Source organism: Emiliania huxleyi (assembly GCF_000372725.1).
Source record: "Emiliania huxleyi CCMP1516 unplaced genomic scaffold EMIHUscaffold_908, whole genome shotgun sequence".
In the NCBI taxonomy this organism is placed as follows: domain Eukaryota; phylum Haptophyta; order Isochrysidales; family Noelaerhabdaceae; genus Emiliania; species Emiliania huxleyi.
Genome location: NW_005195235.1, coordinates 1 through 9,361, shown reverse-complemented (window position 1 = coordinate 9,361; position 9,361 = coordinate 1). Strand labels below are relative to the sequence as shown.

General features: G+C 63.9%; 3 protein-coding genes across 3 annotated transcripts; 1 reads left to right on the top strand and 2 right to left on the bottom strand.

Moving 5' to 3' along the window:
- Window positions 1-128: 128 nt before the first annotated feature.
- FKB-4 (FKBP type peptidylprolyl isomerase) lies at window positions 129-1,225 on the bottom strand. The gene is made up of 2 exons (XM_005757420.1): window positions 729-1,225; window positions 129-609 (listed from the first exon to the last, which is right to left on the bottom strand). The coding sequence occupies exons 1-2, from the start codon at window positions 1,171-1,173 to the stop codon at window positions 389-391; spliced, it is 666 nt and encodes a 221-aa protein (XP_005757477.1). The 5' UTR covers window positions 1,174-1,225; the 3' UTR covers window positions 129-388.
- A 345-nt stretch (window positions 1,226-1,570) lies between these two features.
- EMIHUDRAFT_250346 (hypothetical protein) lies at window positions 1,571-3,287 on the top strand (the record flags this gene model as incomplete). The annotated part of the gene is made up of 2 exons (XM_005757419.1): window positions 1,571-1,595; window positions 1,747-3,287. The coding sequence occupies 2 exons, from the start codon at window positions 1,571-1,573 to the stop codon at window positions 3,285-3,287; spliced, it is 1,566 nt and encodes a 521-aa protein (XP_005757476.1).
- A 4,515-nt stretch (window positions 3,288-7,802) lies between these two features.
- Window positions 7,803-8,198, bottom strand: EMIHUDRAFT_48497 (hypothetical protein; the record flags this gene model as incomplete). The annotated part of the gene is made up of 1 exon (XM_005757418.1): window positions 7,803-8,198. A coding segment is annotated over one exon (396 nt), but the record flags the coding sequence as incomplete, so codon positions are not given.
- Window positions 8,199-9,361: the final 1,163 nt, after the last annotated feature.

Genomic DNA, 9,361 nt, shown 5'->3' with positions numbered 1-9,361 from the left:
CGTGAGTCACACTCTCGTGAGAGGGAGAGCTCACCGTGGCGCGGCGCGGGCGGCGGCCGCGTGTCTTAGGTATTTGCCTCTTCTCTGGAGCGCTCCGGGCCGCTCGCGCGGGGGGCGGCGCGCTTTATATCGGACGCCCGTTTACGGCTCGTTTAGCTTTACGACTGTGGGCGGGTTGTTCCCCCGTGCGCGGTGGGCGTGGCACGCACGCGTGCCAACACCGCAGTCCTCACAACAGCGGTGCCCTCTCACGCCTCCCAACAACTACTGCCAGACGACTATGCGCGACTCACATCTGCATCTCACTTGAGAGGCCTCTTGTGCACACCTGCGCCCGGCCTCGAGGCCAGGTCTCTTGAGGGAGAGGCCAGGGGCGAGCGGTGCGAGCTCAGAGCTCGTCCTTGAGCTTGGTGAGGAGCGAGAGGCGTTTCGCGAGCCAGCTCGCCTGCTTCGGCCCCATCTTTTGCCCTGCAATGCCCTGCAGCCGCTTCATCTCTGCCGCGATGCCGTCGCCGTCGAGGCTCTTCTTCGAGCTCGCGTACTTGGCCTCCTGTTCCGTGCAGCCGTCGAGCGACTTGACGTCGCACTTCGAGGCCGGCACCTTTTCGCCTGCGGGGCGACGTGGGGGGCCGGGCTGGAAGATCGAGCGCAGCATGCGAAATCAAGCTGCAGCCAGAGACCGGCGCGGCCGATACTCAGCCGCGTGGGGGGAGCGATCTTTATCGCGCCTTTGATCTTGATGATCTCCATCGTGAAGACCAGCACATCCCCGCCGCCAATCTTCGGCGGGCTGCCGCTGTCGCCGTACCCCAGCTCGGACGGGATATACATCTCCCACTTGTCGCCTTCGACCATCAGCTGCATGGCCTCCGTCCAGCCCTTGATGACCTGGTTGGGCGCGAACGACGTGGGCGACCCGCGAGCGTAGGACGAGTCGAAGGTGTCGCCCTTCGGCTCTTTGCTGTACTCCTGCGCCGTCCGGCCCTCGTAGTGGCACTCGCATGAACTGGAGGCAGTCGGGTGAGAGTCGCCGTCGCCCGCCCTCAGCACCTTGTACTGCAGCCCGCTCGGCAGCGAGATGACGCCCTCCTTCTTGGCGTTCTCCTCCAAGAACTTGACCCCAACGTCGTTTGACGCAAGCAGCGAGAAGAGAGTCACCGCCAGCACCGCCATCGATCCCAAAAGATGGTGACTCTCGTTGCGGCTAGCTGTCTCGCGGCGGCGGCGTGTGCGCTGGCAAGACAACGTGAAGTTTTTTTATTTTGGGGGACAAGTCCGCGCCTCATCTTGTGATTTCGAGGTTCTCGAGGTGGATATCCTTTGGCCGCGTTGGGTTCATCTCTCTTGGCTTCTTCTGAGTATGCAAACACCCTCAGTGCACAAAGAGGCGCTTGAGCGTGTCGCACATGGATGGAGAGGAGCAGCGGCCGGCAGTCGTCGGCAGCCTTGGGCTTGGCAGCTGCTGTGGCGGGTGGCGGGTGATCCGCTGCCTGGCTGCCATCCGCCACCTCGGGCGGATCGGAAAAGGCCAGCGTCATGAGCGGCCCGCCAAACGGGACTCCAACGACCCATGCCCATGGAAAAGAATTCCTTCTGTCACTCTTTACGCACATGCGCAGGGCTGTCTGTTTTCTTTCTTTCTTTACGCAGCCCTCCGCCTGCGCACCCTCCTCACGCCGAGGCTGACTAGCGCCTCGTCGCACCTCTCCGCCTGCCTCTCCACCCCCTCCTCCGCCGTCTCTCGAGCGAAGAAGCTACCAAAAGAGGCATTCCTTTCGCTCAAAGATCTCATCGAAGCGGGCTGCCCGCACTCTGGGTTGTCAATCCTTGCGCTCTCCTACCCGTGGCTCACTCCTGAGCATCCTGACCCGGACGGCGCCAACCTCTGCCGTGTCGCCAAGGCTCTCGAGGCCCTCATTAACGACGAGGACGAGGAAATTTTGCGCTTTGGCGTGTTCTGGGACTACCTCTCGCTGCACCAACACCCGGACCCCGCGAACGGCATTATGCGCACGGAGGCTGAGAACGCTCTGTTCAAGAAGGGGCTGGGCTACCTGGGCACGCTGTATTCGCACCAACACACGACCGTGCTGCGGCTGACCTCCTTCCCGGAGGGCCACAGGAAGGAGGACCAACGTGAAGGCGCCAACGTGGCCGAGTACTTTGACCGCGGCTGGTGCTTTACTGAGAACGCTTTGTCGAGTTTGAGCAAGGGCTCCGGCAAGTCTCTCGACCTCGGCAAAATGACGGGCGGTGCGATCGAGCATGGGTCATGGGGCATCCTTGAAGGGGGCACACGGCTCGCCCTTGTCACAGAATGTGTTACGGGCGGCGGGAGGCGGCCGCCGCTGTTGCCATCGCGGTTTGCGGCGGAGCTGGAGACGAAGAGCTTTACCAACGGCAAGGACGACAAGCCGCTCGTGAAGGGATTGTACGAGGGCGCCTTCAAGGAGCAATTTGGCAACGCGACTGAGCTGCGGTATATGCGCCTCGGCTGGGGTGAGGAAGAGGCGGCCCAGGTGGCAGAGGTCATCGCGAGCGGGGCTACCCCGCTTCTGGAAGAGCTCGATCTTGCTGGCAACCAGATTGGCGACGACGGGCTCAAGGCACTGGCTGCCGCTTTGGGCAGGGAGGGGAGCGCCCCGCGGCTGCAGGAGCTCGATCTCACGAGTAACCAGATTGGTGACGATGGACTAATGTCACTGGCTGCCGCCCTGAGCAACGATGGGGTCGTCCCGCGGCTCGCGAATCTCATTCTCGATGGGAACCGCTTTGGCAACGAGGGACTCAAGGCGCTGGTCAGCGCCCTCAGCAGAGAGAGTGGCGCCTCGCAGCTACAGAGGCTCGAATTCTGTTCCAACGAAATTGGCGACGAGGGACTCAAGGCGCTTGCCGCCGCCTTCGGCGGGAAGGGATGCATCCCGCGGCTTACGGAGCTCGACCTTAGGGACAACCAGATTGGCGTCGAGGGCTTCAAGGCGCTGGCCTCCGCCCTTCGACAGGAGGGTGCGTTCCCAAGCTTGAAGGCGCGTGCCTTTCAGCCGCACCACTTTAGTGTACGCGCACGCCATTTGCCCTTCTCACCCTCCTGGCGCGTTTCGCAGATTCTCTACGTGGACCACAAGCCTTGGAAGCTGTGGTTCGTATGTAAGAGACGCGGCATAATTCTTTGGCGAGACGGCGGTCTTTTTGCGAAGGCTACTGCAAAAGCAGGAGAGTGGGCCGAGGACGCTATCAACCGCATTGGCAAGGCGCGTCGAGTATGCAGGCTAGTAGGTTCATGCTAGGCGGTTCACGCGATGCTCGTCAAGCTTGGAGTGGCAGTCAGTGCAGTCAGCGATGAGCGAGATAGAAGAGAGAACACGTGGGACGGGCGTGGCATATTGGAGCAGAGGTGTTGGTTAGAGGTGTGTGCCTACATGAGAGAGAGAGAGCTAAAAGAGCCGCACATGTACATGTGCATCCTATACATGTACCGTACGTACATGTGCATGAGGCTCAGGATGAGGAGAGCGCGTACGTACGTACTTTATATAAAGCCGTAGTCCGCACGTCACACCCATATATCTCTGGTCTGCCGACCTTCGATCTTCCAGCGCCCGCACCGCATTCTCCTTCTGCGCCTCATTCCCATCCCGAGCCAACGCGACGAGGACCTCCACGCCGCCGGCCGCCGCAATCGCCACCCTGCTCTCATCGTCGTCCCGGGCAAGCTCCTGAAGCGTTGCCGCGACGTCCGCCTTCTCGTCCTCGCCTCCAACACGCAAGAGAGCGACGAGCGCGTCCACCCGCCTGCTGCTGGCCTCCTCTCCCGACAGCCGCTTGAGCTCTCCGAGCGCAGCAGCTTGCAGCTCCGAGGAGGCATCGCCAGCGGTCTCTACCAGCCGCGCGAAGGCACCGCGCGGCGCGCAGATCAGGGACCACCGCTTGCACACGGCCGCGTGGCGCAGCCCCGTCTTCTCGAGCACGCACGGCGCAAGGTCAGGGTCCGCAAGGACGTCGGTCGCGACGGCGGGCGGAGGGCTGTGGTGGGCGAGGAGCGCCTCGGCCCTCCTGTTTGCAGCGGGGCTGTCCCGCATCGCGCCGGCGGTGATCGCGATCAGGGCATCGGGAGGAAGAGCGGCGAGCCGCAGCTCGTAGCGGGCGGAGGCGAGCATTTCGCCGAGTTAGAATTCTTTTTTGCGTTCTTTTTTGCTGTTGAGGGAGTAGGTGGTCGGCGCCCGCCAACTCCCAACGGCCATCATGCATGTACAAAATAAGGAGGAAGCCCCGAGGGAGTCTCCCGAGGGAGTCTCCCAGGTTTGGCGCCGCACATACGTTGTCTCAGAGCTTGCACATTTCGTGCGACGCTCTAAGCGCACTCACTGCGATCGCATCCTTACCCGATTCAAAATAGGCGAACCTCGGAATGTAAGCGCACTATGGCTGTGCTGTCTCCTACACAGCCATCTTACCTTAAAGATGGCTGTGAGCTAGCTACAGTGCAGCCATAGCCTCCAGCCCGATGGCTGCAATACACGCACAGGGCCTTGGAGCTTGGTTTAGATGGCTGCCTGCTGCAGCCATATACCGCCCGCCCCGTGGCGGGCCCTCATGGCTGAGCTGGCCACATCGCAGCCATTTTGGGCAAGATGACTGGCGTGGGGCACAGCCATTGCAGCCATCTACTCTATGGCTGGGGCACAGCCATTGCAGCCATCTTTCGGAGCCATGGCTGGTGATAATCGACAGCACGGTCGCCAGGTCGCCGTCGCCCCTGGGCCGTGCTGTGTCGGCGTCACGGCGTGCCGCTCCCGCCACGCCAGCCCGTCCTGTGCGACGGAGGCAGCGTCGAGGCGACATTTCCCGTTGGGAACACTCGCTTTTTCGGTACCTTTTCCGATTAGGGGCCGTGCCGTCACAAACAATCAAGCGTCGACGCATGATAGAGTTTTACCACGAAACAGCACGACGCACCCAGGCTGGCCGTCGTGGCCGGTGAACCGGTACTTGTCGAGCGCCTCCTTTGGCTGGCCCGAGCTGTCGGTGACAAGGCACCACGTGAGGTAGTTGGCGAGCTCTACCTTGCAGTGCGCAATCTTGGCAAGAACCGGATTGCGGGAAGCCTCGTGACCCCCCGGGCCCAACAGCACACGCAGGACGAGGTCGCAGCCCGACTCGAAGGCCGCCGCCAGGATCTGGCGCCGCCCTTCGTCCGACTGTGCGTCCGCGCCCTCGAGGCTGGCGGCCAGAGCCTGGAAGTTGGGCATCATCAGAGCCTTCTCCAAAAGCTTGGGCGGCGGCGGCTGGTCGCCCGAGGACGCCGGCCCGCCTGCCACGCTAGGCGCGGGGCGCCCCGCGTCGTAGAGGAGGTCCTCCGCGACCAGCGCGGTCACCGCATCCTCCGCGGAGGCCCCCGGTTGGACGAGGTGCTGCCGATCATGAACGGCCGTCGCGAGGATGGCCAGCTGGTCCGCCAGCGAGAGCTTAAGCTGAGGCGCGGTCAGAATCTTGGCGGCCAGGCGGCTCACCAAGGTATTTGCAGTCGAGACCGAGGGCGACGGCTGGATGACTAGCTGGTAGAGCGCGCCCAGCGAGGTGGCGAGCATGATCCGCCGCTCCTCGATGCGCCGCCTCTCATCTACCCCGCCGGCCTGCATGCGGAGCAAGTCCGTGAAGTCCTCGAGCCTCGTGTGTGGGTCCGCGGAGGTAGACTGAAAGATGACGGGTGGGCGCCGGGGCAGTGATGAGAAGGGCGAAGGGTGCGAGGCTCTGTGTTTCCGCGTTGCCCACGTTGTCGAAACGTCCTCTGTCGAAATGCCGATGATCCTCCCCCTTCCGTATCACCCCACCCGCGGGCGCTCACACCAAACGTCTCACCAAACGTCTCTCGGACAGTGGAAACGTATGACATCCGATTACTGGAAAATCGTTTCACCATCGTCAGCGACCCTCGTACGCCGCCGCCGCGCTGCTTAGCTGATGGCGCGGCATCGCAGCTCTCACAGACACAGACGGGATACCGTTTCGCTGCTGCTGCTGGCGGCGCAAGCGCGACGGCCGGCCAGGCGGCTAGGCCTGACGCCATGCTTGCTGCTGGCGGCGCTGCTTGCATCCTCAGCCGCGGGAGAGCAGTGGGAGTGGCACGCAGTCCAGAGCTCCGACGTACAGCGAAGAAGCACTCATCTGAGCGAACGCCGGCTAACGAGCGACGATCCACCCTCAGCACCGCCGCCAAGCCCAAACAGTCCTGAACCGAGCCCGCCACCGCCGCCGGCTCCGCTGAGCCCAGACCCATCACCTCCACCACCATCTCCTCAGCCGTCACCGCCGCCGCCCTTAGCGCCGCCGCCGCCAAGTCCATTGAGCCCGGAGCCATCGCCACCCCCGCCGCCATCGCCTTTGTCCCCTGATCCAAGCCCGCCACCACCAGTGCATCCGCCGCCCAGCCCGCCTCCACCAGCACCGCCACCACCGTCGCCGCCGCCCTCGCAACCGCCTCCCTCGCCGCCGCCGCCCTCGCCGCCACCTCCGAGCCCACCACCGCCATTGGCACCACCACCCTCGTTGCCACCGCCCACGCCGCCGCCGCCATCACCGCCGCCTCCATTGCCGCCGCCGCCATCACCTCCCCCACCGTTGTTGCCGCCTCCATTGCCGCCGCCGCCGAGCCCCCCGCCACCCATCTCACCGCCACCCTCGCCACCACCGCCAAGCCCACCGCCGCCCTCACCACCTCCCTCTGAGGCGAGCGCGACGCCTCGCGGCCGCCGCAGCGCCCCTCCCCCGACCCCCACCCACCCACGCCCTCGACCCCCGCCCCCTCCGTGCGTGACAGGAGGGCGCGTTTATGGAGATGGGCCCGTGAGGCTAGCGGCGAGACGCGGGACGGCGAGGCTTGGCCACCGCCATCGCACCTGACGGTGCCACGCCCTCGCGCTCATCTCTCGCTCCTCCCAACCCCCCTCTCTCTCCCGTGAGAAGCACCTCCCCTGTCGAGTGATGTCTCGTGCGTGTGTGGAGTGCGGCGCGGTGCGGGTGCGTCTCGGCTTGCCATCAGGACCAAGCTTTGGCGTCCCACCCCCTAATCTTTGTGGCGGGGTTTACTGAGACGTGAGTCACACTCTCGTGAGAGGGAGAGCTCAACCGTCAACGCGGCGCGGGCGGCGGCCGCGTGTCTTAAATATTTGCCTCTTCTCTGGAGCGCTCCGGGCCGCTCGCGCGGGGGGCGGCGCGCTTTATATCGGACCCGCTTTTTACGACTGGGCGCGCTGTTCCCCCGTGCGCGGTGGGCGTGGCACGCACGCGTGCCAACACCGCAGTCCTCACAACAGCGGCGCCCTCTCACGCCTCCCAACAACTACTGCCAGACGACTATGCGCGACTCACATCTGCATCTCACTTGAGAGGCCTCTTGTGCACACCTGCGCCCGGCCTCGAGGCCAGGTCTCTTGAGGGAGAGGCCAGGGGCGAGCGGTGCGAGCTCAGAGCTCGTCCTTGAGCTTGGTGAGGAGCGAGAGGCGTTTCGCGAGCCAGCTCGCCTGCTTCGGCCCCATCTTTTGCCCTGCAATGCCCTGCAGCCGCTTCATCTCTGCCGCGATGCCGTCGCCGTCGAGGCTCTTCTTCGAGCTCGCGTACTTGGCCTCCTGTTCAGTGCAGCCGTCGAGCGACTTGACGTCGCACTTCGAGGCCGGCACCTTTTCGCCTGCGGGGACGTGGGGGCCGGGCTGGAAGATCGAGCGCAGCATGCCGAGGGCAAGCTGCAGCCAGAGACCGGCGCGGCCGATACTCAGCCGCGTGGGGGGAGCGATCTTTATCGCGCCTTTGATCTTGATGATCTCCATCGTGAAGACCAGCACATCCCCGCCGCCAATCTTCGGCGGGCTGCCGCTGTCGCCGTACCCCAGCTCGGACGGGATATACATCTCCCACTTGTCGCCTTCGACCATCAGCTGCATGGCCTCCGTCCAGCCCTTGATGACCTGGTTGGGCGCGAACGAGGTGGGCGACCCGCGAGCGTAGGACGAGTCGAAGGTGTCGCCCTTCGGCTCTTTGCTGTACTCCTGCGCCGTCCGGCCCTCGTAGTGGCACTCGCATGAACTGGAGGCAGTCGGGTGAGAGTCGCCGTCGCCCGCCCTCAGCACCTTGTACTGCAGCCCGCTCGGCAGCGAGATGACGCCCTCCTTTTTGGCGTTCTCCTCCAAGAACTTGACCCCAACGTCGTTTGACGCAAGCAGCGAGAAGAGAGTCACCGCCAGCGCACACATCCTGTGCGGTCGCGGCGGCGGCGTGTGCGCTGGCAAGACAGCGCGAAGCTTTTATTTTTGGGGACAACGTGTGAGTCACTCCGGCTGCGCGCCTGACCGGTGCGGCCAGCGGCCTCCGAGTCGGCGTCTAGCGCGCGGGATAAGGTTTTTGCTCGCCTTCCCTGGGATCCCGTGTTGCGTGACTCTGTGCGATTTCGGGCCCGGGGTTGTGCGTTTACGTGAGTCAAAAGTTGGCCAGTTTGCTCGGCCCGGAGGGCCGGGTAGGAGGGGTCTAGGTTACCTCTACCTCTGAGGGCCTGCGGCCCTCTTACCTTTACCTCTGGGCAGCCGCGGGCCCTTTACCTCTACCTCTGAGCGACGTAGCCGTGATTTACCTGTGCGGTGATCTCCACAGTGATCTCGAGTGATCTCGCAGCTATCTCGTATCTGTAATTTTATTACATACTAGAAAAAAACAGAACGGCAGCGCACGTTTCGGTGCTTCGGCGAGCGCTCGACTCGGGCCGCGCTATCAAAGAGGCTTGCACTCACAAGCCCAAGCGCCATGGCACTGCCAACCCCAGATGGGGTCGTTGCTCTTGATCTGGATCTCAGTACATTGCCGGATGAGGCCGGCATCTATTGGCTGCAGCGCGAGACGGGTGCCCTTCCCGATAACCACCTTCTCATGCGGTCTGCAATGCTGGGCTCCATCGGCCGCTCGCCAACGAGTGATGAGCTGCCCACGCTGCTGGCCTGGCAACGGCAGCTCATGATGCGCGGCGGTCGTGCAATCAATCATCTGCTGATTGGCCCGGGCATGCACGGTCAGGGCAGCGATTGGAGCTCGTGCTACGTCAACCCCGCCAGCTTTCACGAGGTGACCAACCTCGCTGGATTCTCTTACGACACAGTGAAGCAGTCGATGGAGCGAGTTGATTACGGCACCTCCCTGCCCGATGTTCTCCGTGCACAGCTCGCCCTCGACGCCACCGGCGCTCTCTGCATCGAGACGGACGTCTCAAAGGTTTTCCTTGTGACGGCCTCGTCCGACGCGGGTGCATGTGCGCCCAACCTCGAGGTTGACACTGCGCGGCTGCAGCTGGTTGGGAGTGCCTTGGGCCCAATCACCTACG

Coding starts and splice junctions, on each gene's coding strand:
- FKB-4 (XM_005757420.1), bottom strand. CDS start 1,173: ATGGCGGTGCTGGCGGTGACTCTCTTCTCGCTGCTTGCGTCAAACGAC. Junction 610..728: donor GGAGATCATCAAGATCAAAG/GCGCGATAAAGA, acceptor GTCGCCCCGCAG/GCGAAAAGGTGCCGGCCTCG.